General features: G+C 45.4%; 6 protein-coding genes across 10 annotated transcripts; 2 read left to right on the top strand and 4 right to left on the bottom strand.

The window, feature by feature from the left end:
* Positions 1 to 4,189: 4,189 nt before the first annotated feature.
* LOC144383627 (histone H4) lies at positions 4,190 to 4,902 on the bottom strand. Its single transcript, XM_078081900.1, has 2 exons — positions 4,520 to 4,902; positions 4,190 to 4,341 (listed from the first exon to the last, which is right to left on the bottom strand). Exon 1 carries the CDS (start codon positions 4,876 to 4,878, stop codon positions 4,567 to 4,569), a length of 312 nt encoding a protein of 103 aa, XP_077938026.1. The 5' UTR covers positions 4,879 to 4,902; the 3' UTR covers positions 4,190 to 4,341; positions 4,520 to 4,566.
* A 318-nt stretch (positions 4,903 to 5,220) lies between these two features.
* On the bottom strand, positions 5,221 to 5,828 carry LOC144383634 (histone H3). The gene has a single exon (XM_078081922.1). It carries the CDS (start codon positions 5,802 to 5,804, stop codon positions 5,394 to 5,396), a length of 411 nt encoding a protein of 136 aa, XP_077938048.1. The 5' UTR covers positions 5,805 to 5,828; the 3' UTR covers positions 5,221 to 5,393.
* Positions 5,829 to 8,171: 2,343 nt separating this feature from the next.
* Positions 8,172 to 9,043, bottom strand: LOC120808640 (histone H2B 1/2-like). Of its 2 annotated transcripts, XM_078081925.1 has the most exons (2): positions 8,645 to 9,043; positions 8,172 to 8,368 (listed from the first exon to the last, which is right to left on the bottom strand). In XM_078081925.1, the coding sequence occupies exons 1-2, from the start codon at positions 9,010 to 9,012 to the stop codon at positions 8,359 to 8,361; spliced, it is 378 nt and encodes a 125-aa protein (XP_077938051.1). In that variant the 5' UTR covers positions 9,013 to 9,043; the 3' UTR covers positions 8,172 to 8,358. The 2 variants fall into 2 exon arrangements, with proteins under 2 accessions (XP_077938051.1, XP_040017604.1); XM_040161670.2 differs by lacking the exon at positions 8,172 to 8,368 and having other exon boundaries at positions 8,605 to 9,043.
* Positions 9,044 to 11,233: 2,190 nt separating this feature from the next.
* Positions 11,234 to 11,713, bottom strand: LOC144383636 (histone H2A-like). The gene has a single exon (XM_078081924.1). It carries the CDS (start codon positions 11,665 to 11,667, stop codon positions 11,284 to 11,286), a length of 384 nt encoding a protein of 127 aa, XP_077938050.1. The 5' UTR covers positions 11,668 to 11,713; the 3' UTR covers positions 11,234 to 11,283.
* Positions 11,714 to 14,251: 2,538 nt separating this feature from the next.
* On the top strand, positions 14,252 to 17,778 carry LOC144383631 (uncharacterized). Of its 4 annotated transcripts, none has more exons than XM_078081914.1 (7): positions 14,252 to 14,409; positions 15,596 to 15,721; positions 15,810 to 15,932; positions 16,266 to 16,391; positions 16,838 to 16,916; positions 17,070 to 17,280; positions 17,434 to 17,778. In XM_078081914.1, exons 2-7 carry the CDS (start codon positions 15,633 to 15,635, stop codon positions 17,775 to 17,777), a joined length of 972 nt encoding a protein of 323 aa, XP_077938040.1. In that variant the 5' UTR covers positions 14,252 to 14,409; positions 15,596 to 15,632; the 3' UTR covers position 17,778. The 4 variants fall into 4 exon arrangements, with proteins under 4 accessions (XP_077938040.1, XP_077938042.1, XP_077938043.1 ...); XM_078081916.1 differs by having other exon boundaries at positions 16,278 to 16,391; XM_078081915.1 differs by having other exon boundaries at positions 14,257 to 14,409; positions 15,599 to 15,721.
* Positions 17,778 to 22,497, top strand: LOC144383630 (protein NLRC3-like; the record flags this gene model as incomplete). The annotated part of the gene is made up of 5 exons (XM_078081913.1): positions 17,778 to 19,234; positions 19,326 to 19,499; positions 19,959 to 20,132; positions 21,366 to 21,412; positions 21,557 to 22,497. Coding segments are annotated over 5 exons (2,433 nt in total), but the record flags the coding sequence as incomplete, so codon positions are not given.
* Between the last annotated feature and the right edge of the window lie 1,889 nt (positions 22,498 to 24,386).

Consider the following 24,386-nt stretch of genomic DNA (forward strand, 5'->3'; position numbering starts at 1 on the left):
TGGTCATAATTTCATCTGTTATACATGTTTAATTGAAATGTACAAATTGTTTCATTGTTGCTTATCAATTTAAAGCAGAAACTGCCTTGTTGCCTGATATTCATCCATGGTTTATTATTAATCTACCAAAAATACACTTCATTCATAATAGTCACTATTGTATATAAACAAGTTCTACTCATTTATGTATCGAGGAAAATGTGTAATCTGTTGTCCAACTTGTTATTTCTAGGGAATCTATAAATCCAGGTGCATCTGTTTAATTTAAGAAAGGGAACCTCAGACAAAGCAAGAAGGACAAGTTTAATAGAAATGGAAACACTTTGACCTGATTGTAGATGTTTACGGGCAAGACAGTGTAGAGACACCAGCAGTGGGTCAAAGGTCTCATGTGTGTATGTAGACTAGGAGACATCAACTAGAGAGACGCACAATAGTGGGACAACATCAGAATGAGGGATCTTAAAGACTGCGTGTGTGTGTGTGTGTATAATAAACAGTGTATAACAAAAGTATTGTGTTAACTAAAGAGAAGGAAAAGCTCTTTAAGGGAGGATTGGGTGGCTCTTAAAAGAGCCTTTTATAGAAGCGTTGGTTGTTCAGACTGAGGTCAGTTTACTTCTTCTTGGGTGCTGCTTTCTTGTCTTTGGGCTTAGCGACCTTCTTCACGGGGGTTTTCTTGGCTGCGGGGGCCTTTTTCACCACCTTCTTGGGGCTCTTGGCCACCTTCTTGGGGCTCTTTGCTACCTTCTTGGGGCTTCTTGGGTTCAAATATATATATATATATATATATATATATATATATATATATATATATATATATATATATATATATATATATATATATACAGCAACTGGATGCAAGACAGCCGATTGAGGCAAATGTGTTGGACCACATAAACAATGTTAGACCTTATGATGAACTCTGATCATTTATGATCAGAATTAAAGTGTACTAGTTATAAGATGAAGACAAACTATGCATGCTTTGTTATATTCACTCATTGAGGCATAAAGCCAACTGTATCTACATTGAATGCATTGGAATGTGAAAGACAGATAGGACAGAGAAGGTCTCAGGTTACAGCTTCAGCTTCACACCTCAATGTGAAGGGGACAATCCAGGAGGAGACACGTTTGAAGGAGACGCCAATGACATTCAAATGCACCCAAGAAGACACATCTGAGGAGTTTTCAAATGACCAAAGCGGGGAAAGGACTGTTAGAATTCTCCTGCAGCCGCTTTGATAAGTCACTTTAGACTTAGTGAGAGAATTCTCTATTTTGCGAAATATTTTATTGTTCGGATTGTATTTCACTTTGTAACTATTCCTTATCACTTTGTTTAGTAATTAAATACTTTTTGATTTCTAAATATGAGCAAGTTGACTCTTTTGATTCGTTTCTGGCCAGGACGAGAACAAAGGAGTGAGGCCTCCTTCGAGGGTCCAAATAAACCCTTAACACTATGCGGTCTCACACTGTCCATGTGTAGGAGCCATTCGTGATATTTGTGTACAACACTGTACTGGGAGCCAATCTCAGGTTGTGTATTATTGTGACCCAGAGTCTACATAATGGGGCACAGGTGCAATTGGGACAGGGTAATGGTGCATGGCTGACGGGGAGATTGCACGGTTTTTACCACTGATACAGTACATATATCCTATTTATTTGTATCAACTAGATGCTTTGGGTTTGGGATGATTGTTTTCATCCACATATTCTGAAAGATTTGAGATCATTATTCTCATTGGATGAAGATCATCCATGAAGTCTCCTACCGAGCAAGCACATTTAAAGAAATATAATCTGATTGATTAGAGAGACGAGGCAGTTAAATGAGTGATTGGTGAGTGATGAGTGATCCCTGATTGGTCGCTGCGCTGGTGAATGCAGATGAATGTGATGGTCGATGAGGTTTGTACAACCTGGCTTTAGACTAAATAGATCTTTATGCATGAAGGCCTGTAGTTTCCTGCGTTTTCCTGGCTCCAGATGACTCAGATCTGGAAACACTGGAGTCTCCGTTGACGTTGGAAAATACTGCACCTGAAGTTCTTCCTCATCCACAACTGTGCGTGCCCACGTAATTAAAGACTGCTCCGATTGGTCTACCCACTCTTTTAGAAGGTTCACATGAAAGACTTGATTATTTTTCTGCCGATCTGGTAAAAAGAGTTCATACGTAACAGGGCCATCTTTTTTTGTAATCTTGTATGGCCCCTGCCACTTATGGCGCGTTTCCACCAAGCGGTACGGTACGGTACGGGTCGGTACCCTTTTATTTGTGTCTCCACTGCCAAAAGTTGAGAATAGTACCAAAAATCCGAACCGTACTGTACCCCTTTTTGGGTACCCTTCCTTTGGGGCACCTGGCACAGTTGTTTGGTACTAAAGGGTGGAGCTAGACTCACTGCAGAACGTTGATTGGTTGAAAGAGTGTCGCCATTTGCCCATGCCGCAAGGGGAAAGACAACACACGTATTATTCCGCTGTGTTTTACCTTGCAGCGTGTAGCCTTTGCTCAAACAAAGATTGTCGTCTCCTTGTGACAAACAGCCACATATCGAGAAGCAAGAACAGGATCGGCTGTATGTCCTCCATTGTTGTTTGCGGTTAGCTTTCAGTTTTCGCGCGATCGTAGCCAGGAGACCACTGTCTGATGTTGGTAGCAATAACAGAACTTTCTGGCCCTCCTGGAAAATTCTTCTCTTAGATGCCTTATCATAACTTCTCTTCTGACGCTAATGTGCGTCTGTCAGATGACCATTGGCAAGCTCCTGATATTGGTTGAGTTTGTCACTCATTTTCAGGACATACGAGAGCTCACTGCACTGCTGTTGTCGCATAGGACCCTCCCAGGCATTCTTCAAGACATCCATGGGACCACTCACTGGATGTCCATATAGCAGCTGGAAAGGTGAAAACCCTGTAGAGGCTTGTGGAACCTCTCTGGGTCAGATTGGGACCGATGGCTGCCATTTGTGCTGTTTGCATACAGAGTCATTCACAAACTTCTTCAGCATATACTTGAGGGTCTTGTTGAAGCGCTCCACTAGGCCATCCGTTTGAGGATGGTACGTACCTCCAACATTCGATTCCAAAAACCCCTCCAAACTCTGTCAAGGGCTCCTCCTTTGTCTTCCCCTGACCTACTAATTGGCACAGGTGTGCAACCCCAACTCCCAGTTCCAAGGCCGCAAGGTCAGGATTGGGCAGCAGGGGTCATTAAAGTAACCTCATCACCAATGGCTCCTACGAAACCTTATTACACGTATTATACTTTCCACCACTACGGGAGCACTTCTTGCTTAAATCACTATTCAGCAATAGTTGACGTGGCAGAGCACAAGCTGATGCAGTCAGTAGCTACTCGCTGGTATTCAGTTTTTTACAAGCTGGAGAGGCTCTGAGAGCAAAAGGAAGCTGTGAGCACAGTGACCACAGCCCTCTGCCCTGTAGGGAGGAACACATTGTGCTTAGATGAGGGAGAATTATCCCTTATTCACAGGGGGGTATTGAGAGCATTGACCGTCAAGCTGCCAGTACATTTCTGGATTTCCACCACTACGGGACTACTTGCTTAAATCACTATTCAGCATTAGTTGAAGTCTATCAGACAGGACAGGCAGCTCCCAGTTTAGCCCCAAGCTCAACATCTACTGTTAGCTCTACCTCATGGGCTTCTAACTCAGGTCTTCTACCTCATGGGCTTCTAACTCAGGTCTTCTACCTCATGGGCTTCTACCTCAGTCCTGCCTCCTCAGGTTCAGGTGTACCAAAAGGATACATATGGACTGATTTTGACATGCAGGTTTTGTCAGGACAACATCACCGGTCAGCCACCAGTGATGTGCTCATTGAAGTACATCAGTACTCAGAAGAAAAAGTGATCAACGTTGCATACTTTTGTTGACGTGTTAACATGTTCATGTAACGTGAATTAAGAAGCAAGCTTTCAATCTTAGTTATTAATTATTTTAATGTTTTTGTTATTTCACTTATGAACTTTTAGTGATGGAAAGACTGTCGTAATAGCTCGGTATATTGTGAATGAGGACGTTACCTCAGTACACTTCTGAGCTTACAATAAATAGCTAAATAAGGGACTTGGATGGATGTCTTTTATTTCTCCATCACCTCTTTTGTACAATAAGCACAACGATAGAGAAGTCTGACATACGGCCTCCGTCGATTCCTTTATTTTACACGGCAGTGAGGATTATGACATCGAGGTGCAGCTGGTAGAGTTCAGAGGGCAAGGTGGTCCTCAGAGGAGCAGATCGCCATCACTTGGTCAGTTGAGGAGTAGCTTGTGGGCACCGCTGCCATCATGATTGAATGTTGGCATTTCAGTTTCTGGTTTCATAAAAATGGTCTATTGGTTATCTGACCTGCTATCATCATTGAGGCTGGATCGTGACGGACTTTAGTATTAATATGGACACATAACAATTAGATCTTAGCGTTCTGATCACTGGTTATTTACAAGGAAGTCAGCTGTTTATAGAGAACGTGGGTGGCCCTTAAAAGGACCGTTTGGTTTATAACAGAAGTCGGCCTTTATCCGCCGAAGCCGTACAGGGTGCGTCCCTGTCTCTTCAGGGCATAGACCACATCCATGGCGGTCACCGTCTTCCTCTTGGCGTGCTCGGTGTAGGTGACGGCGTCGCGGATCACGTTCTCCAGGAAGACCTTGAGCACACCGCGGGTCTCCTCGTAGATCAGACCGGAGATGCGCTTCACTCCGCCGCGGCGAGCCAGACGGCGGATAGCGGGCTTGGTGATGCCCTGGATGTTGTCACGGAGGACTTTACGGTGACGCTTGGCGCCTCCTTTGCCGAGTCCCTTTCCTCCCTTTCCTCTTCCGCTCATGTTCACTGGTCGGTTTGGTTCAAAGATGATGAGCTCGAGTCAGTTCACAGACCTTTAAAGCCAGTCTGAGGACGTGATGGAAGACGGAGGCGGGGCTTTGACGTGGCGCCGCAGCGCCTCCTGCTGAACGAATGTGTTTTATTGTCTTCTGCAGGACCAAATAAATGCTGGAAAGATCAGAATCTGAGCAACTTCTTCCATGTTTTAAACACATCTGTTACATGGTGAGTTTTGTCAAAGTTTTCTACTCAAAAGTACTTGTGGATAAAATATCGACGATGATCTTGATCCAACTCTAAATCCATCAGCAGATATTAATTATAGTTTTCTGTTCTAGTTCTAGGCGGTGAGATGTTTATAGAATAAAAATTAAATAATGCAGACTGATGCCAATATCCATGACTATTCTCATACTTATGAATCATGAATTGATGGTCACGTTAAGGAAGGAGCTCTTTACAGAGAGTGAGGTGGCTCTTAAAAGAGCCGTTGTGGTGTCAGTAGGAGCAGACTTCTCAAGCTCGCTCCCCGCGGATGCGGCGGGCCAGCTGGATGTCTTTGGGCATGATGGTGACCCTCTTGGCGTGGATGGCGCACAGGTTGGTGTCCTCGAACAGGCCCACCAGGTAAGCCTCGCTGGACTCCTGCAGAGCCATAACGGCGGAGCTCTGGAAGCGCAGGTCGGTCTTGAAGTCCTGAGCGATCTCTCTCACCAGACGCTGGAAGGGCAGCTTGCGGATCAGCAGCTCCGTGGACTTCTGGTAGCGACGGATCTCCCTCAGGGCCACGGTACCGGGCCTGTACCGGTGAGGCTTCTTCACGCCGCCGGTGGCCGGAGCGCTCTTGCGGGCGGCCTTGGTGGCCAGCTGCTTCCTGGGGGCTTTGCCTCCGGTGGACTTACGGGCGGTCTGCTTGGTTCGTGCCATGATCGACTAGTCTCGCTCTGGTGAAATGAACTCTGAGCGGAGACACGCGGCTCTTAAAGTGTGGACCGGCTGTGGAGCGGTGACGCAGCTTCAGACCTTGGCTCCTGATTGGTGGAGGACTCGTCCTGGAGCTCAGCCTCGCCTCCACAAGAGAGTCTCCGATGCTCATTGGTGGAAAATTATTTCAAACTGTCCGCCAAAAGCTGCCCGCCCTCGGTGCTCGTGCCCGGAGCCGCCCGGGTCGCTCCACGGACACGTGCATTAGGGTTGTCTCGACTATACAACTATATATTTATTATTATTTATTCATGGATAATGTCAAGCTCTGAAACGTTTAGTCCACGGCTAGACTTCCCAAGGTGACAATCAAAAGGATGAAAATAGTGATCTACTAGCGAGGCTCTAAAGATTGTCTGAAGTAAACTGATGTGACAAACACTTTTAAGAGCCACCCACTCTTTCCTGAAAGAGCTTTTCCTTAACTTAAGTTATTAACACAATAATTGTTGTGGATTAACTCCCTTCAGTTTGAACTGTGTTCTATTCTTTCTCCAACACGTTTACTTAGATTCCCTAGAAAAAACAAGTTGGACGATATACACATTTTTCCTCAATACACAATAGTGACTATTATGAATGGTGTATTTTTGGTAGTCCTGTTAGCAAACAAACCATGGATGCATATGAGGCAACAAGGCAATTTCTTCTTTAAATTGATGAGCAATCATGAAACAATTTGTACATTTCAATTAAACAACATGTATAACAGATTGAATTATGACCATTATAAATAATTTAAGTAAATACTGTTCCATTTTAAAAATGTATTTTTAAAAACACATCAGGAAACACATCAGGAAATTTTTAAAAACACATCAGGCACAAATAGTTACAAATTCCCTCAATTGTGTGGAGGCAACAAGGTTTCACATGAACAAAATCAAAAAAGCCAAAAGAACGTTCAATCTACTATTTATTCACATCATTTGACTATTAAGTCACGGCCACAAAGAAGAGGAATCAGGACTCAGGAAACATTTATTGTCAAAATATGTCAAACATACAAGGTCTTGGCGGTTGGTGCGTGACAGTAGACAGTGTAATAGACAACAAGACAGCAGTGCACAAGTAATAAAATTAAATAAAATTAAATACTAATGCAATGGGTTAGTGGAATAAGGCTATGGGTTAGAATAAAACAAGAGAATAAAGTTAAAGTTAAAAATTAATTAATTAAAAATAAAGTGCACTATCGAACAAGTGACGAAGTGACAAGTGACGACGAAGTGACGAGTCTAAAATAACAGTGACATGTGCAGTGTGAGGGGGAGTGACCGGTGGAGTGTTATAGTCAGTCAGTGGGGGACCGGCTCTGTTGATGAGCCCGACTGCCGACGGGAAGAAACTGTTGGTGTGGCGGGAGGTCTTAGTCCTGATGGACCTCAGTTTCCTGCCAGATGGAAGGGGCACAAACAGGTTTTGTCCGGGGTGAGAGGGGTCGGCCACGATCTTTTTAGCTGCTTCAGAGACCTGGAAGCGAACAAGTCCTGCAGGGACGGCAGATTGCAGCCGATCAGCCTCTCTGCAGAGCGGATGACACGCTGCAGCCTGCCCTTGTCCTTGGCTGTGGCTGCAGCGTACCAGACGGTGATGGAGGAGCAGAGGATGGTATTGTGGAGACCACCCGATATTTGGCTGAATCAAACATTCCACGGAGTGAAGAGCCGCTATAATATTGGGTCAAATACAAACATGTGTACCCACATCTGTTTGTATTAGCACGTAATCTTATGAGCATTCCTGCCTCATCGTGCCGTGTGAGCGCCTTCTTTCTAAGGAGGGGGAAACAGTATCTACAAAAAGAAACCGACTCAACCCCAATTCTGTGAAGAAAATCGTGTTTCTCAATAAAATTCAATAATAATTTCATGCCCCATCCCATGTGTCCACAAGCACCTCAATATCCTGTCATAGGAAACCTGTCCAAAAGCACGATCACTGCCCCACTGACCTTTCCTCTGCAAATCACTTCCCACATTCAAAGAATTCACACAAGTCCCTGTGACTGCCATGAACTGCACATGCAGTAGGAAGCACTTGCTGGAATTTAAAATTATATTGCTAACAAATAACAAATATATATATATATATATATATATATATATATATATATATATATAGACATATAGATATATATCTTATATTAATTCTATTATCACAAACATACAGTACATGCACAACGGTGCAGAAAAACATAGATAAGTGTTTGTTCCACTTCTTGCCAATGTACAGAGAATTGAAATACACAAACAAGGACACAATTCAAACCTGAAAAACAATAGTTTTATTCATATAGGAATCCATGCATTTATTAGATGATTTATTGGTTCAACTTTTCATAATCATGTTCAACCCAGAGACTGGGCCAAAATATACTGGTAGGCTATTAGATACATTTGCACTATAGGTTTTCAACAGCAGGTCATCATAGAGTTTGCGATGCATTGAAGCAGAGCCTTCTTGGTGATGTTCAGCTCCCACTTGAGGTCTTGGCTTATCCAAACCTAGAGAACCATCAATCAGTAATTAACCAATGAATGAACACAATGCTGCGAACAGAAAAACAAGTTGACTGTTGATCTTGGTAGTATATACACGGGTTAATATAAAACGTCAGCTGGTGGATTAGAGTCCACCACATATATGCTTATTTATTACAAAATGTAATGTCTTAATATATTTAAAGAAAGATTTGAAATACAAGCATAAGGAAACGGTCTTTAGAAGAGGTGGGTGGCTCTTAGAAGAGCCTTTGTGTTGGTGGTCTACATCAGGCTCACTTGGAGCTGGTGTACTTGGTCACGGCCTTGGTCCCCTCAGACACGGCGTGCTTGGCCAGCTCGCCGGGCAGCAGCAGGCGCACAGCGGTCTGGATCTCCCTGGAGGTGATGGTGGAGCGCTTGTTGTAGTGAGCCAGGCGAGAGGCCTCGCCGGCGATGCGCTCAAAGATGTCGCTCACGAACGAGTTCATGATGCCCATGGCCTTGGAGGAGATGCCGGTGTCGGGGTGGACCTGCTTCATCACCTTGTACACGTAGATGGCGTAGCTCTCCTTCCTGGTCTTCCTCTTCTTCTTGCCGCTCTTGCTGACGGCCTTGGACACGGCTTTCTTGGAGCCCTTCTTGGGCGCTTTCACAACCTCAGGCATGATTCAAGTCTCTGTCGCAGACTGACCATGTCGCGATGTGAACAGGACGGTGTTCATATATGAACGAGATGCAAATGTCACTGTGCGGTTGCTCGAGCGTGATTGGTTGTCCTCTGTGTGATACTGCGCATGCGTCTCACGGGCGGATTTCTCTATTGAGACCGAATCACTTTGGTGCTTTTAACACGAGTTTGTCTCGTGAGTTTCACATTGAGAATCATGTTGTAAGAATCATTGTGTGCACTGAAATCATCTAATGACCGTCACACAAACCATTCACAATCACAGGGCCCTGTTGATAGTTACAGTTACACACTTCAATTCTTGATGTGTCAAGACATGACACACACCCTTTTTCATCCAGAATAGACAAATACATGTATAATAGTCATAAATAAATATTATAGGGCACCTTAACAGGACTTGTAGGTATTCAGCACACTGAGCCACGGAAGTGAAACATGTGTAGTTTGTATTCTTATGGCTAGACTCACTTTGTGATGTGACTTTAGAAGTTGGATGAGCGCAATTATCTTGATGACTGAAGTCTAGTAGTTTAAATTAATGTTTGAGCGCAAATTAGTTTGTGAGGAATCAAGTAGCCCGACATCAACCATCGGGTTAGTTTGGCTAAAAGAGCTATTTGTCGGAGAGGTCGCAAAGAGTTTATTTTAATGGTGTATTATGTTGTAGCAAGTCCCTGGATTGTGGTGTTCCTCAAGGAAGTTGCCTCGGACCTTTGTTATTTTCGATTTTTACGAATGATATGCCGTATATACTCAGTAAGGCTACATTAACTATGTTTGCTGATGATTCCACTCTTTATTATAAAGCCCCCACATGTTCAGAGCTTAATCAGGTTCTGTCTTGCGAGATGAGAAAATTGTATAACTGGATCAAAACAAATCAACTTGTTCTAAATATTTCAAAAACGAGTATAATATTTTGTTCTCAGCATAGACTATCTGATAATCCGAAAATGAATATACAAGTAAATGGTCAAAATGTACAGCAGGTAAAAAAGGTGAAGCTTCTTGGACTTTGGCTGGATTCCACATTGTTATGGTCTGATCACATCAACAAAGTGGTTGCTAAAATGGGTAGAGCTGTAGCAGTAACGCGTAAATGTGCACAATTTCTAAATTCACGGTTGTTCAGTCGTGTTGTTTGTACATTGGCTTTGTGTCGTCTGGATTACTGTTCTGTTGTACGGTGTGCTGCAGCAAGCAGTCATTTAAAAAAAGTACAAGTGGCTCAAAATAAGGCTGCAAGACTGGTTCTTGGTTGTTCTTTGCGAACTTGTGTTGCAGAGATGCATGACCGTCTTGCTTGGCTGGTGGTCAAGCACAGACTATCTGCTAATATGTTAGTATGTTTTCATAAAATCATTAACACCCGGATTCCTAAATTTCTTTATGACAATATAATTCACTATTCAGATATGCATTCACATTACATTAAGAGGGGCGAATAGTCATCAGATTTCTTTACCCCTACCTAAACGTGACTCTATGAAGAGGGCCGTGTTTTATAGGTCAATTGTGCTTTGGAACAAGCTTCCAGTTGGGGTTCGTGAAATCAAGGGAAATACTGGTTTAAAAAAAGATTAAGACTGCATTTGTTTCCAACATCATAACCTCGTCTGGAATGGTTGAGCGAGGTTGCATCATGTGTCCTGGTGTTTTGCATTATTATTTATTACTTTAATCAGTACTTTCGGAATTGTTACTTTTTCTTGCCTTTTGTGTTTTTATATATGATATATGTGAGTAATTGTGATTGTGATTACTGTGCTTTTATGTATTTATTTTTTTGGACCCCAGGAAGACTAGCTGTCGTCTCAGCGTCAGCTAATGGGGATCCTTTTAAATAAATAAACAAATAGGACATTTGATGGACTAGAATCAGAGAGACAGATTTAACAAATATCCACTGTATTTTTACATTGATTACACTGAGATTTACTGAAATAGCAAAACATCAAAAAGGACAACAGGAAAATAGATCGTAGGCACTGAGCCAGTGTTAAACACCGCATCAATGACTTTATCTATAACCAAATACTGATCTAATAGTTATCTGGTCAGTTGATCCCAAATCAGCTAATTACCATTAAAGTGTTTTATACACAAACACTTATCAGAACAAATGCAAAGTACTAGAAAGGAGTTTGTTATTGTGCTTCATACTGAGACATGTGGACCGCAGCTCTTTTCGTGGGGTTGGCGGCTCTTAAAAGAGCCTTTGTGGTGCAGATGGAGGCCTCCGTCTCTACTTCTTGGCGGGCTTCTCGGTCTTCTTGGGCAGCAGCACCGCCTGGATGTTGGGCAGCACGCCGCCCTGAGCGATGGTCACTCCGCCCAGCAGCTTGTTGAGCTCCTCGTCGTTGCGGACAGCCAGCTGCAGGTGACGCGGGATGATGCGGGTCTTCTTGTTGTCGCGGGCGGCGTTTCCGGCCAGCTCCAGGATCTCGGCGGTCAGGTACTCCAGCACGGCCGCCAGGTAGACGGGGGCTCCTGCGCCGACACGCTGCGCGTAGTTCCCTTTGCGCAGATGCCTGTGGACGCGACCGACCGGGAACTGGAGCCCGGCTCGGGAGGAGCGGGTCTTGGCCTTCGCTCTGGCTTTGCCGCCGGTTTTGCCTCTGCCGCTCATCGTTAGACTGTGTGGAGGAAAGGAAGTGTCGATGGTCGCGTCCAACCCTCCTTTATATGTCCGCGGAGTGGGCGGGACGGTCCCTGACGCGCGCACCAACCAGAGAAGAGGCTTCAGGCGCGAGAGCAGAGGGCGGGACCTCTGAGAGTTGGCGGACAGTTTGAAATTATTTTCCACCAATGAGCAGCGGAGACTCGCTTCTGGAGGCGCGGCTGAGCTCCGACGCGGCGCCTTTTGTTCCCAGCAGTCACCGTCTGATGAATGAATGAATATATGAAGCAATGGATTTCTCAAGGATCTTAGAGAGGAAGGGAAGATTAGAGATAGGTCTGTAGTTAGCCAACACCTCTGGAGCAACAGTAGGTTTCTGAAGAAGAGGTTTAATTACAGCTACCTTGAAGGACTGTGGTACATGTCCTGTCAACAAGGACAGATTCATCATATCGAGTGAAGACGTCCTTAAGCAGACAGAAATCGGATCCAAGAGACTAGTAGAAGATTTAGATTTTGAAATTATAGAAGTCAGTTGTAGGTAATATGTTGTTAAATTGGTTTAAACTTAACTAAATATATTTGAATATCTGTGTTTTTTAAGCGAATATTCGAACGTGTTCCATGTTGAGAGCCCCAGTGGTCACCTACTGCAGGACGCGGCATGAAGTGGGATTCTGTGCACACACTAATATACAAAATGCTATTAGTGTGCGTAATTAAATTTGTAATTTGTAACCATGGAGTTACGAGACGTTAAAATGTGGAGTGTCCAGTTCATCAAAGGGAATCGACTGCGAGAGAACCCATTTCACCAGAACTCCAACGTGATGTGCTTTTGCTTTGGAAATTTGTGCGAGGAAGTTCATGAGTTATGGGAATCATTTCCCACAAAGATCCGTATGCAGTTTAATGAAATGTAATCTAAAGACATCCAAAGGAATGTAACAGCTACAACCAAAATGTGTCTGAGAGGAAGGAGAACGAGTCTCAGTGCCAAGAAACATGGGAGGTCAAAGGTCGGCCAGCAGTGGACTACTGACCTCCAGGACGATGTACTCGCCGGACTCCTGGGACGTCCCGGAGAGCGGTGAGCCCGAGGAGGACCGGGTCCGGAGGAGGAGCCGCACGTCCGAGCAGCGAGAGCTGCTGCCCGAGGAGAAGGAGAACTCTGGGACGGCTGAGGAGGAAGAGGAGGAAGAGGAGGAAGAGGAGGAGGAGGAGGGAAATAACGTGAGGCAGACACACACACACATACTCACTGGTGTCACAGTGGGGTCCCGCCTCACACACACAGCTGAAGGGGCCCCAGGAGGAGTGAGCGCCGCAGGACGGCGTCCGTGAACTCGTTAGATGTTCATTCCAGGTCCTCCAGGTTCTCACCTCTGGTCTCCTGGCGTCTCTCCTGCAGCCGGACTCGTCTGTCTCCTGACTGTCCCCCCCGGCCTCCAGCTCGCTACCCGAGTCTCATGTAAAATCTCTCCATGAATAAAAATGAACAAATAGGTTGTTTTCAAAAACATTCAGTTCTGAGTTGTTATTTAGCTCCTCCCACCTTTCCGTCGCTGACCACGTGGAGCCGATGCCAGCGGCGGTCAGGGACGGTGGATCGGGGTCAGTGCCCCCGACCCGTGGTTGATGCTCAGCGCCGGAACGCCGTTCCTCAACTCTGCAGGGGGGAGGAGGAAGAGGAAGAAGAGGAGGAGGAGGAATGTGTGAGTGTGTGTTTTGGCTCCAGATGGAAACTTCTGATCTTTAATTCATTCAGACATTTTGCAGTTATTTAGTAACAAATCATCAAATCAGGTTCTGATGAACCTCCTGCCAGATGGAAGGGGCACAAACAGTTTTTGTCCGGGCTGAGAGGGGTCGGCTTTAATCTTTATTGCTCGCTTCAGGGTCCTAGAAGCAATAAATAAACATTTTTTTAATTGAAATATTTTTATGTTTGAATTTTGGCAGGTTAGGCAGTGCCTACCTTTCCTACCCTACACAAGCAGGCTTCTTTACTGGCTGTTCTTACCCACAATCCTTTGCAGAGCAGATATATTCAGAGGGTTCAAGGTGCCACGTGATGAGGGAGTAGAATCCTGCATGTAACAACATGTACTTGAGGAAGCTGCAGTTTGTCATGAAGGTAAATGGTTTAACAAGCAGCTTCACACTGATACGTGGGTGAGTTGTTCCGCCCCGACAGGTTCAACCTGATCAACAAAGAGGAGTGAAGAATAAAAACTCTCAGCTCAGACTCTGTTGTCTTAGTGGATGTTTTTATTCAATATAAACTCTTCACATTTGTTACAAAGGTTCCTGCTTCATCACGTGTTCCCTACTAGTCTACATGTAGAAGAAGACCAGGAGACAAAGAGGGACGTGCACGGGTCCTCTGAACCATCTGGTCCAAACTACAGCATCCAGTCTGTTGTCATAGCAACTCTTTACAAGGTGGAAGGATCGTTCCACAGATGCTGGTTTTGATCCTCAAAGAGTCTTGTTTGAGCAGTGAGGACGATTCTGTTCACGATAACCTTTGACCCTGTAAACAGCTCAGACTGACACTCAGTCAACCAGTCAGACCGCATACTTTGATGGTGACATTGAGGACGCACCCTCTCTGATGAAGGACAACAAGCTGCGTCACTTCACTCCGTCTGATGGAAGCTGAAGTGAAGCACGGAGCTCCTTTTCTACACGGACCTGCTGAGGACAGAAGAGAGCTGCTCACTGAGGAAGTTCATGTCTACGAGCTCAGTAAGTGCAGCTGTGATTGGTTGAATGACATCATTGATGGTTGTGACGGTGTGATTGTTTAAAGCTGGGAAACAAGATGGCGCCTGTGTGAGCAGGCAGAGAGAAGCTGCTGTTAGTCTGAATGATGACGCTGTGATGAAGAAGAGGAGCTCAGTCTGATCTGGGGTCTGTGAGGACTGTTACTGATGAGGAGGGGAAGGTAGCAGACGGAGGGGCACTAGGACCCAGCAGGGACCACAGAGCTCACCTGGGCCTTTGTTCCTGAAACACACCTGAGAGACGCTCTGTTTGTCTCACCTGCCTCTTCAGTCCTTTAAGTCCACAAAGCTTCATGTTCATTTCTTCATCTGCTTTAAACACATTTAGTCACTTTTTAGTGTTTGAATGTGTTTGTTTTCTTTAGTCTTCAGTTTTTCTCTCATTGATCAGCAGGTTGAAGTCGACCTTTTACTAACTGATCACATGGTGAAGTGAACCATCCCATCAGGAGAAAGCTTCCCCCTGTTACCATGGTAACCAGTGTTTCCATCAGGACAGCTACAGGTCACCTTACTGGTCTGTGTTTTACTGACTTCTGGACTCTGAAGGAGATCAAGAGGAGAAACACGACAGCTCCACCTGCTGGAAGACGACAGATGACATTTATCTTGTAAAACAGGACGAGCATTTAAAATGACGTCTCTTCACGCGTTAACAGGGTTTAAAGAAGGAAAAAAGAAGTTTGTCTTTCACTAGAAGTCTTTAACAGATCCACAGCTGAGGGGGACAATCTGTCCACAGGACGACTAGCAGCGTGTCCTCCACATATCTGTCCTTTATGGAAGAGCAAGAAGAAAGAACTGTTGCAGATATTGCTGTTCAGTATTCGCAGTGTGCTGATATGTCTTTGTTCCTGATTTCTTGCAGAGCGACTCTCACACACACAAACACACACAGAATAATACACAATGAGGGAGATTCACATCTGCATTCTGATGGATGCACCACTGTGGTCACATGTCCTTCAGCCTTTAACCCTCATTACAGGACGAGCATTTTAAAGAAGGAAAAGGGAAGTTTGTCTTCCTCCAGAAGTCTAAACTTTAACAGACACAACACACAAAGTGTCCCATGAGAGTTTTAGTGTTGAGGTGAATGAGCTCTGTGTGTTTGTCCTTTGAAGATAATAATGTGTGAGCTCTCCCAGCAGGTGGTTGTGAAGGTGTGAAGGTGTGGACTCTGCTATGAATCAGGGTGAGGACCCAGAGGACGGAGTCCGTCCCTCTGAAGCTCCTCTGTGTGGGGAACATGACAGCCAGACCAAAGCTCAGAGGTGAGAGGACCATCTCCAACTGTCCTCCGGTCTCCTCCATGTCCCAACGTCTTTGACTCACTGACTCTGGTTCTACATGTGTGACCAGGATCCACCAGAGACCAGGACCTGGACCTGATCCTGGACCTGAACCCCGCTGTGTGAACATAGAGCGTATCCGGTCTACGAGCCCTCCTCAAGACTTCAAAGATGGTCCCTCTGTTGATGCAAGGTGAGGGTCTCAGGCTGAGGATGAGGTGTCAGACTCTCTGGTGGAGGTTCTGGGTTTCTTGCTCAAGGGCCCTTCAGCAGTGTCCAGTGAGGGAGGGAGAGCTCCATGGAGGACTTGGTGAGACCTGTTGGGACTAAACCAAACTGACTGGTGAAGAAAACAGTGAGCTGAAAGACTGAGCTGTTGATTCTTAGTGGGACCAGCAAGACCAGTAGACCTGGTCCACTTCCTGATCTCACGTCAGGAACCTTTGACTTGTTTTGGTCTCTGAGGACGGACACTATGTGAGCTGATGCTTCATGATTAGATGATGATGTGATGATGTCATCTCAGTGTTTCTTTCAGGTCACATCAGCAGAGAGGAAAGTCTCCTGAACCCACATGTGTGTCCATGAAGAGTAATCTGTCCAAAGATCGTCTGATTAACTTCAGAGATGAACGCTGTTCTTATGAGCCAGAGTAAGTTCTTAACAGGTGAAGAACTGTTCTGATCCTCAGTTATGAAGTACAGCAATTATGTAAACTCAATGTGAGCTAGTTCCATCACATCAGGATCAGCAGAGGTCACATCTGGAGACAGCTGCAGGTTTCTGAAGACAGATGACTGTGAATGAACATGTGATTAGAACAAACTTGATGCTCTGTGGACCAGCTGATGTGGTCTTTGGACTCCATGCAGATGCAGAGTACTGCTGATGTTGTTTTTATGACCCACAGTAAGAACTAAAACCAGATCAACCTGATGACTGACACTCAACTAATAAACTGTCCGTCATCATCAACAGTCTTCAGCATCTGGTTTCCATGGTGATCAATCATGACAGAAGCCAAAATCTTTAACTAATGTTGTACTGGTGTTGATGGTCCAAACACCATGTGAGCTGATGGTTCATGTTCCTCCACAGAGAGGACCAGGAGAGCTCAGAGGTTCCCACAGGTCCGTCTGCCCAGCAGCATCAAACTCACATGGACTCCATCTTCATGGTGTGTACATGAACAACTACTTTTACATCTCTCAGTTGACCATCATCTCCATGCTGCACTTTGTAGACAAGTGGATTGTCCGTCTGTTCAACATGGACCTGATGGTGGCTTCCATGTTCTAGTTTGTGTCATTCATAGAATATTCTGTTCCAGCTGCTGGAAGAGAACATCCTCACTTTTGTGAAGAACGAGCTGAAGAAGATCCAGATGGTTGTGAGTTCAGATTACCCACAATGCTCAGAGAAGGAGGATGAGGAGGTGCTGGATGAAGAGCAGAGGAGGAGCAAAGAGGCATTTGTAAAGATCTCAGTGCACTTCCTGAGGATAATGAAGCAGGAGGAGCTGGCTGAGCGTCTGCAGAGCAGTAAGAGGATTTCTCTAAAGACTTACGATGCTGATGAATCCTTTACTAATGTCTCAAGAGATGGACAGAATATATTCATGGTCATTCTCTGAGGAAAACACATGTTTAAATATATTCTTTGACCTATTGATCTTCTTTGTTGTCTTCATTCAGGACTTCTTCCTGCAGATTGTCAGCGTGAACTCAAATCCAACCTGAAGAAGAAGTTCCAGTGTGTGTTTGAGGGGATCTCTAAAGCAGGAAACCCAACCCTTCTGAATGAGATCTACACAGAGCTCTACATCACAGAGGGAGGGACTGCAGAGGTCAATGAAGAACATGAGGTCAGACAGATTGAAACAGCATCCAGGAAACCAGCCAGACCAGGAACAACCATCAGACGAGAAGAACTCTTTGAACCTTCAGCTGGAGGAGAGGAACCAATCAGAACAGTGATGACTAAGGGAGTGGCTGGCATTGGGAAAACAGTATTAACACAGAAGTTCACGCTGGACTGAGCTGAAGACAAAGACCACCAAGACATACAGTTCACCTTTCCATTCACCTTCAGAGAGCTTAATGTGCTGGGAGAGAAGAAGTTCAGCTTGGTGGGACTTGTTCATCACTTCTTCAGTGAAACCAGAGCAGCAGGAATCTGCAGGTTTGAAGAGTTCCAGGTTCTGTTCATCTTTGACGGTCTGGATGAGTGTCGACTTCCTCTGGACTTCCACAAGAATGAGGTCCTGACTGATGTCACAGAGTCGGCCTCAGTGGATGTGCTCCTCACAAACCTCATCAGGGGGAAGCTGCTTCCCTCTGCTCGCCTCTGGATAACCACACGACCTGCAGCAGCCAATCAGATCCCTCCTGAGTGTGTTGGCATGGTGACAGAGGTCAGAGGGTTCACAGACCCCCAGAAGGAGAAGTACTTCAGGAAGAGGTTCAGAGATGAGAAGCAGGCCAGCAGGATCATCTCTCACATCAAGACCTCACGAAGCCTTCACATCATGTGCCACATCCCAGTCTTCTGCTGGATCACTGCAACAGTTCTGGGGGAGATGAAGACCAGAGAGCGAGGAGAGCTGCCCAAGACCCTGACTGAGATGTACATCCACTTCCTGGTGGTTCAGTCCAAAGTGAAGAAGGTCAAGTACGATGGAGGAGCTGAGACGGATCCACACTGGAGTCCAGAGAGCAGGAAGATGATCGAGTCTCTGGGAAAACTGGCCTTTGATCAGCTGCAGAAAGGCAACCTGATCTTCTATGAATCCGACCTGACAGAGTGTGGCATCGATATCAGAGCAGCCTCAGTGTACTCAGGAGTGTTCACTCAGATCTTTAGAGAGGAGAGAGGACTGTACCAGGACAAGGTGTTCTGCTTCGTCCATCTGAGTGTTCAGGAGTTTCTGGCTGCTCTTCATGTCCATCTGACCTTCTTCAGCTCTGGTGTCAATCTGCTGTCAGAAGAACAACCAACCTCCTTGTTGTCTAGACGCTATATAGTCAACCCTGAACCAAAGCGTCTCTACCAGAGTGCTGTGGACGAGGCCGTACAGAGTCCTAATGGACACCTGGACTTGTTCCTCCGCTTCCTCCTGGGTCTTTCCCAGGAGGCAAATCAGGCTCTCCTGCGAGGTCTGCTGACACAGACAGGAAGTCGCTCACAGACCAATCAGGAGACAGTCCAGTACATCAAGGAGAAGATCAGTGAGAATGTGTCTCCAGAGAAAAGCATCAATCTGTTCCACTGTCTGAATGAACTGAATGATGGTTCTCTAGTGGAGGAGATCCAACAGTCCCTTAGATCAGGACGTCTCTCCACAGATAAACTGTCTCCTGCTCAGTGGTCAGCTCTGGTCTTCATCTTACTGTCATCAGGAGAAGATCTGGAGGTGTTTGACCTGAAGAAATACTGTGCTTCAGAGGAGGCTCTTCTGAGGCTGCTGCCAGTGGTCAAAGCCTCCAACAAAGTTCTGTAAGTAAGAGAGTTAGATTCATACATCATGACTTAAACATGCTGCCATATTTTCTACTTGTTCATATTTTCTTCATTGTTTTTTCTTCAGACTGAGTGACTGTAACCTCTCAGAGAGAAGCTGTGAAGCTCTGTCCTCAGTTCTCAGCTCCCAGTCCTCTAGTCTGAGAGAGCTGGACCTGAGCTACAACGGCCTGCAGGATTCAGGAGTGAAGCTGCTGTCTGCAGGACTGGAGAGTCCACACTGTGACCTGGAGACTCTCAGGTCAGGATTCAATTAATCTCCACTTGGTGTCTTTATTTATGGTGGGTTGACGTGGCGCAGGGGTAGAGAGGGTGCTCCCGGTTTAAAATGTAAAAGACATGGATTATAAATGCAATGTAAGTCGCTTTGGATAAAAGCGTCAGCTAAATGACCTGTAATGTAATTTACATCAGTGGTACATTTCTGAATTTCATGAGATTCCTTCTGCTTGCATGATTTTAAATCAAAGTTTATTTTTATTATAATGTTACAAATAGAAATATTGAAGACCAATTCTAGTTGTCAGTAATGTTACTGGAGTGTTGGTGTACATTAGTGGGTGTGTAACCATGTTTATGTGACCCCTCAGTAGCCGACAATATCTCATTCTTGCGGTGACCTTCTAGTCCTCACAGCTCCCTCAGATCATGTGACGTGTGTCTTCCACCACAACATGTGTGTTATTTTGTGTATTTGCAGGATGTCAGGCTGTCTGATCACAGAGGAAGGCTGTGCTGCTCTTGTCTCAGCTCTGAGCTCCAACCCCTCCCATCTGAGAGAGCTGGACCTGAGCTACAATCATCCAGGAGACTCAGGGGTTAAGCTGCTGTCTGCTGGACTGGAGGATCCACACTGGAGACTGGAGACTCTCAGGTATGAAGAGGCTGCAGCCACAGACCATCAGTCTGTAGAGGAGCTGGAAACCTTTTCTCTGTCCCACTGTCAGCCTGGTTAATAAGACCTTGACTCACCAAACTGACCTCAAACTACCAGAGACTCATCAAACTGTTTGTGTCCCACATGAGTCCATCGACACAGACAGAAGTAGTGAGGAACAGTAGCCAGGATGAGCCTAAACAGGGAGGAAGGTGATGAAAGGCTTGTTACTCTGGAGCTTTGTCTTGTCTCCACGTTATAAGAGAGGACAGTGTCTACTGACACGTTGATGGCATCATGGTGGGTTCATATGAGTCAACATCAACACGCTGCAGGTTTGTGGGCTCTTCTGAAACAACACTTGGATATTTAGATGCTGGTCATCTGCCTCAAGTGTGTGTTGTCCTTTAGTCCAGACATTATCATTGAAAGACAAACCGTCAAAGAAACAATCTGTTCAAAAAACGTCTTGATGGTTCATCACAGGAGGAAAGTTCAGCTTCACCTGGTTTTGGTGCTTTGCACTGAGAGCCAGTTCCCTGGATGATAAGAATGGACTTGAAACTACAGGTGACAGTCGACCACAGACGCTCAGTGAAGAACCAACAGCTGATGTTGGACCTGGTGTGTCAGAGCCCAAAGAGGTTTGTTAAGGACTGGACCAAAGTTCTAGGGGGACTCAGGCAGTGCTTTGTGGCTGCAGACCCACCTGAGCTGTAACACCTTCACCTTCAGACTACAGGTGTCAACCAGTGTTGACTGTTGCTAGGAGATGGGATGTGAACAACAGTGTCACAGTCAGACCCTTTGTACCTCCTCAACCCCCTTCCCCACCCTCCTCCCCGACCTCCATCAGAGGGTTTGTGGTGCTGTAGTGATTTCAGTCATGTGGTAGAGATGAACCCACAGAGAATAGTCTCCATGTCTGCAGCTCTACACAGCTGGTTAGCCTCTTTTAGCTCCAAGCTTCAGAAGGTGGTGGAGACCAAAAACTGCTAAAAGAGAGATTAGTGGACTTCCATCCATCAGGTGACACAAAGACTCCTGATGAACCATCATGTTGATGTGAACCTGCTGGATGTGGGAGCAGCTGGTTGATCTCTTGATGAGCTGTGGTCATCGGCCAATCAGAAGAAGAAGAGGTGGTCCATGTGGACATGAAGGACAAAGCTGTGTGTGTGATGTAATGTCCATGTCTCCATGCTGCTCTGACCCCCCTCCTCCTTTCAGGGTGGAGCCTGCTGGAGTCCGATGGTTCAGACCAGGTCTGAGGAAGTGTAAGTGTGCTTTGATTCATGAAGATTCAACCATCTTCACACTGTGACATCACTCATTCACCTCTGTGATGTCACCATCAAAGTGTCAGTAGATGAACACATGATTAATAACTGCAGCTGTATTGTGTCTTGTTCTCTCATCAGATTCCTGTGAACTCACAATCGACCCAAACACAGTAAACAAATACCTCAAACTGTCTGACAACAACATAAAGGTGACACGTGTGAAGGAGGATCAGTCACATCCTGATCATCCAGACAGATTTGACCACTATTGTAACCTGCTGTGTAGCACTGGTCTGACCGGCCGCTGTTACTGGGAGGTCGAGTGGAGTGGAAGAGTTTACGTATCAGTGAGTTACAGAGGAATCGGGAGGAAAGGAGACAGTGGAGACTGTTGGTTTGGAATGAATGATCAGTCCTGGTGTCTGAGATGCTCTGATGGATATTACACTGTCTTTCACAATGAGACAGAAACACGCATCACCTCCTCCTCCTCCTCCTCTGGTAGAGTAGCAGTGTATGTGGACTGTCCTGCTGGCTCTCTGTCCTTCTACAGAGTCTCCTCTGACACACTGGTCCACCTCCACACCTTCAGCACCACATTCACTGGACCTCTTTATCCTGGGTTTTGGTTCTGGTCTGGTTCCTCAATGTCTCTGTGTTCTCTTCAGGAGGGAGAGTCTCCTCCTGCTGGAGAACCTTCCTCTCTGCTCACCACATAGTTCAGTCTGTACAGCTGATGTGGGTTCATGTGGGTGTAGATGCAGGTGGAGGAGGTGAGGGGTACCTGAGCTGGTCTGGACTGCCTCTGTAGATGAATCAGTAGATCATTTAGATGTTGGGTCCCAATTAGGGTTTAATCTTACTCTTTATGTGTCACCCCCCCCCCCCCCCCCCATTTGAGATCAATGTCTCTGTGATAACGAGTTTGGTCCTTAAAACGGACAAGGTAATTATTGTGGGTGACTTTAACATTCATGTGGATGTCGACAACGACAGCCTTAGTACTGCATTCCTTTCATTGTTAGATTCAATTGGTTTCTATCAGTGTGTAAATAAACCAACTCACTGTTTTAACCACACTCTCGACTTGGTTCTTGTGTATGGGATTGGGATTGAACATTTAACAATTTTTCCACAGAACCCTCTCCTGTCGGACCATTGTCTGATAACCTTTGAATTTCTACTATCAGAATCACCTCCTCCTGCAAAGGGTTTCTACAGTCGACGCTTATCGGATACCGCTGTAGCCTTATTTAAAGAAGCCATTCCTTCTGCTCTAAGTTCAGTGCCCTGCCTCAAGATACAAGAAGACTCCTGTGAGAACCTCAGTCCGTCTCAGATCGATAATTTTGTCGATACTGCTACAGGCTCTTTGAGAGTGGCGCTGGACGCTATTGCTCCTCTGGAAAGAAGAATAGCAACAAGAAGGAAGTCTGCTCCGTGGTATAACCCTCAAACACGGAACCTAAAGCAAACTGTGCGGAAGCTTGAACGATTATGGCGTTCCACCAAATCAGCAGGATCTAGGCTAGTTTGGCAAGACAGCCTTAAAACGTATAAGAAGGCTCTCCGTAACGCAAGAGCATCTTATTACTCATCATTAATAGAGAAAAATAAAAACAACTCCAGGTTTCTCTTCAGCACTGTAGCCAGACTGACAGAGAGTCACAGCTCTGTCGAGCCGTGTGTTCCTTTGGACCTCACTAGTAACGACTTCATGAACTTCTTCAATGATAAGATTCTGACTATCAAAGAGAAAATTGATGGTTGTCTCCTGCCTTCAACCAGTGCCGACCTGTCCTCCGATGTAGGAACCTTGGATGCAGCAGTGGGCCCTGATGCCTGTTTGGATGCCTTCTCTTCCATCAACCTTGATCAACTGACTTCTTTATTTTAAGTCTAAATCTTCTACTTGTCTCTTGGATCCTATTCCGACCAAGCTACTTAAGGAAGTTTTTTTTTAGCACATCCTTATTAGATATTATGAATCTGTCTTTGTTGACAGGACATGTACCACAGTCCTTCAAGGTAGCTGTAATTAAACCTCTTCTTAAGAAACCTACTCTTGCTCCAGAGGTGTTGGCTAACTACAGACCTATCTCTGATCTTCCCTTCCTCTCTAAGATCCTTGCGAAATCCGTCGCAAATCAATTATGTGACTTTCTACAAAACAATGCTTTGTTCGAGGATTTCCAGTCAGGATTTCGAGTGCATCACAGTACAGAAACAGCACTGGTGAAAATTACGAATGATCTTCTACTTGCATCGGACCAAGGACTCATCTCTTTTCTTGTTTTGCTGGACCTCAGTGCCGCATTTGATACCATAGACCATTGTATCCTGTTGCAGAGACTAGAACATTTAATTGGTATCAAAGGAACTGCACTCAGCTGGTTTAAATCCTACTTATCGGACCGATCCCAGTTTGTGCTTTTAAACGGTGAATCCTCAAAGACCACCAATGTTGGTCACGGAGTCCCACAAGGTTCTGTACTTGGACCGATTTTATTTACCCTCTATATGCTTCCTTTGGGCGATCTTATCAGGAAACACCGCATAAACTTCCATTGTTATGCAGACGATACTCAACTGTATCTGTCGATCAAGCCAAGAGACGGACCAGTTAGTTAGACTTCAAGAATGTCTTGGAGACATCAAAACTTGCATGACCGGCAATTTCCTGATGCTAAACTCGAAAAAACGGAAGTTATCCTGATAGGCCCAGAGCGCCTTCGAAGCCAGCTGTCACGTTATACAGTTTTTATGGATGGAATTGCTCTGGTACTCAGCAGCACCGTCAGGAATCTGGGAGTTCTCTTCGACCAGGATATGACCTTCAACTCGCATATTAAGAAGACTTCAAGGACTGCCTATTTTCATCTACGTAACATATCAAAAATCAGGAACTTCCTGTCTCAAAGTGATGCAGAAAAATTAGTTCATGCGTTTGTCACTTCCAGACTGGACC

The sequence above is a fragment of the Gasterosteus aculeatus genome, chromosome X, assembly GCF_964276395.1.
Source record: "Gasterosteus aculeatus chromosome X, fGasAcu3.hap1.1, whole genome shotgun sequence".
In the NCBI taxonomy this organism is placed as follows: domain Eukaryota; kingdom Metazoa; phylum Chordata; class Actinopteri; order Perciformes; family Gasterosteidae; genus Gasterosteus; species Gasterosteus aculeatus.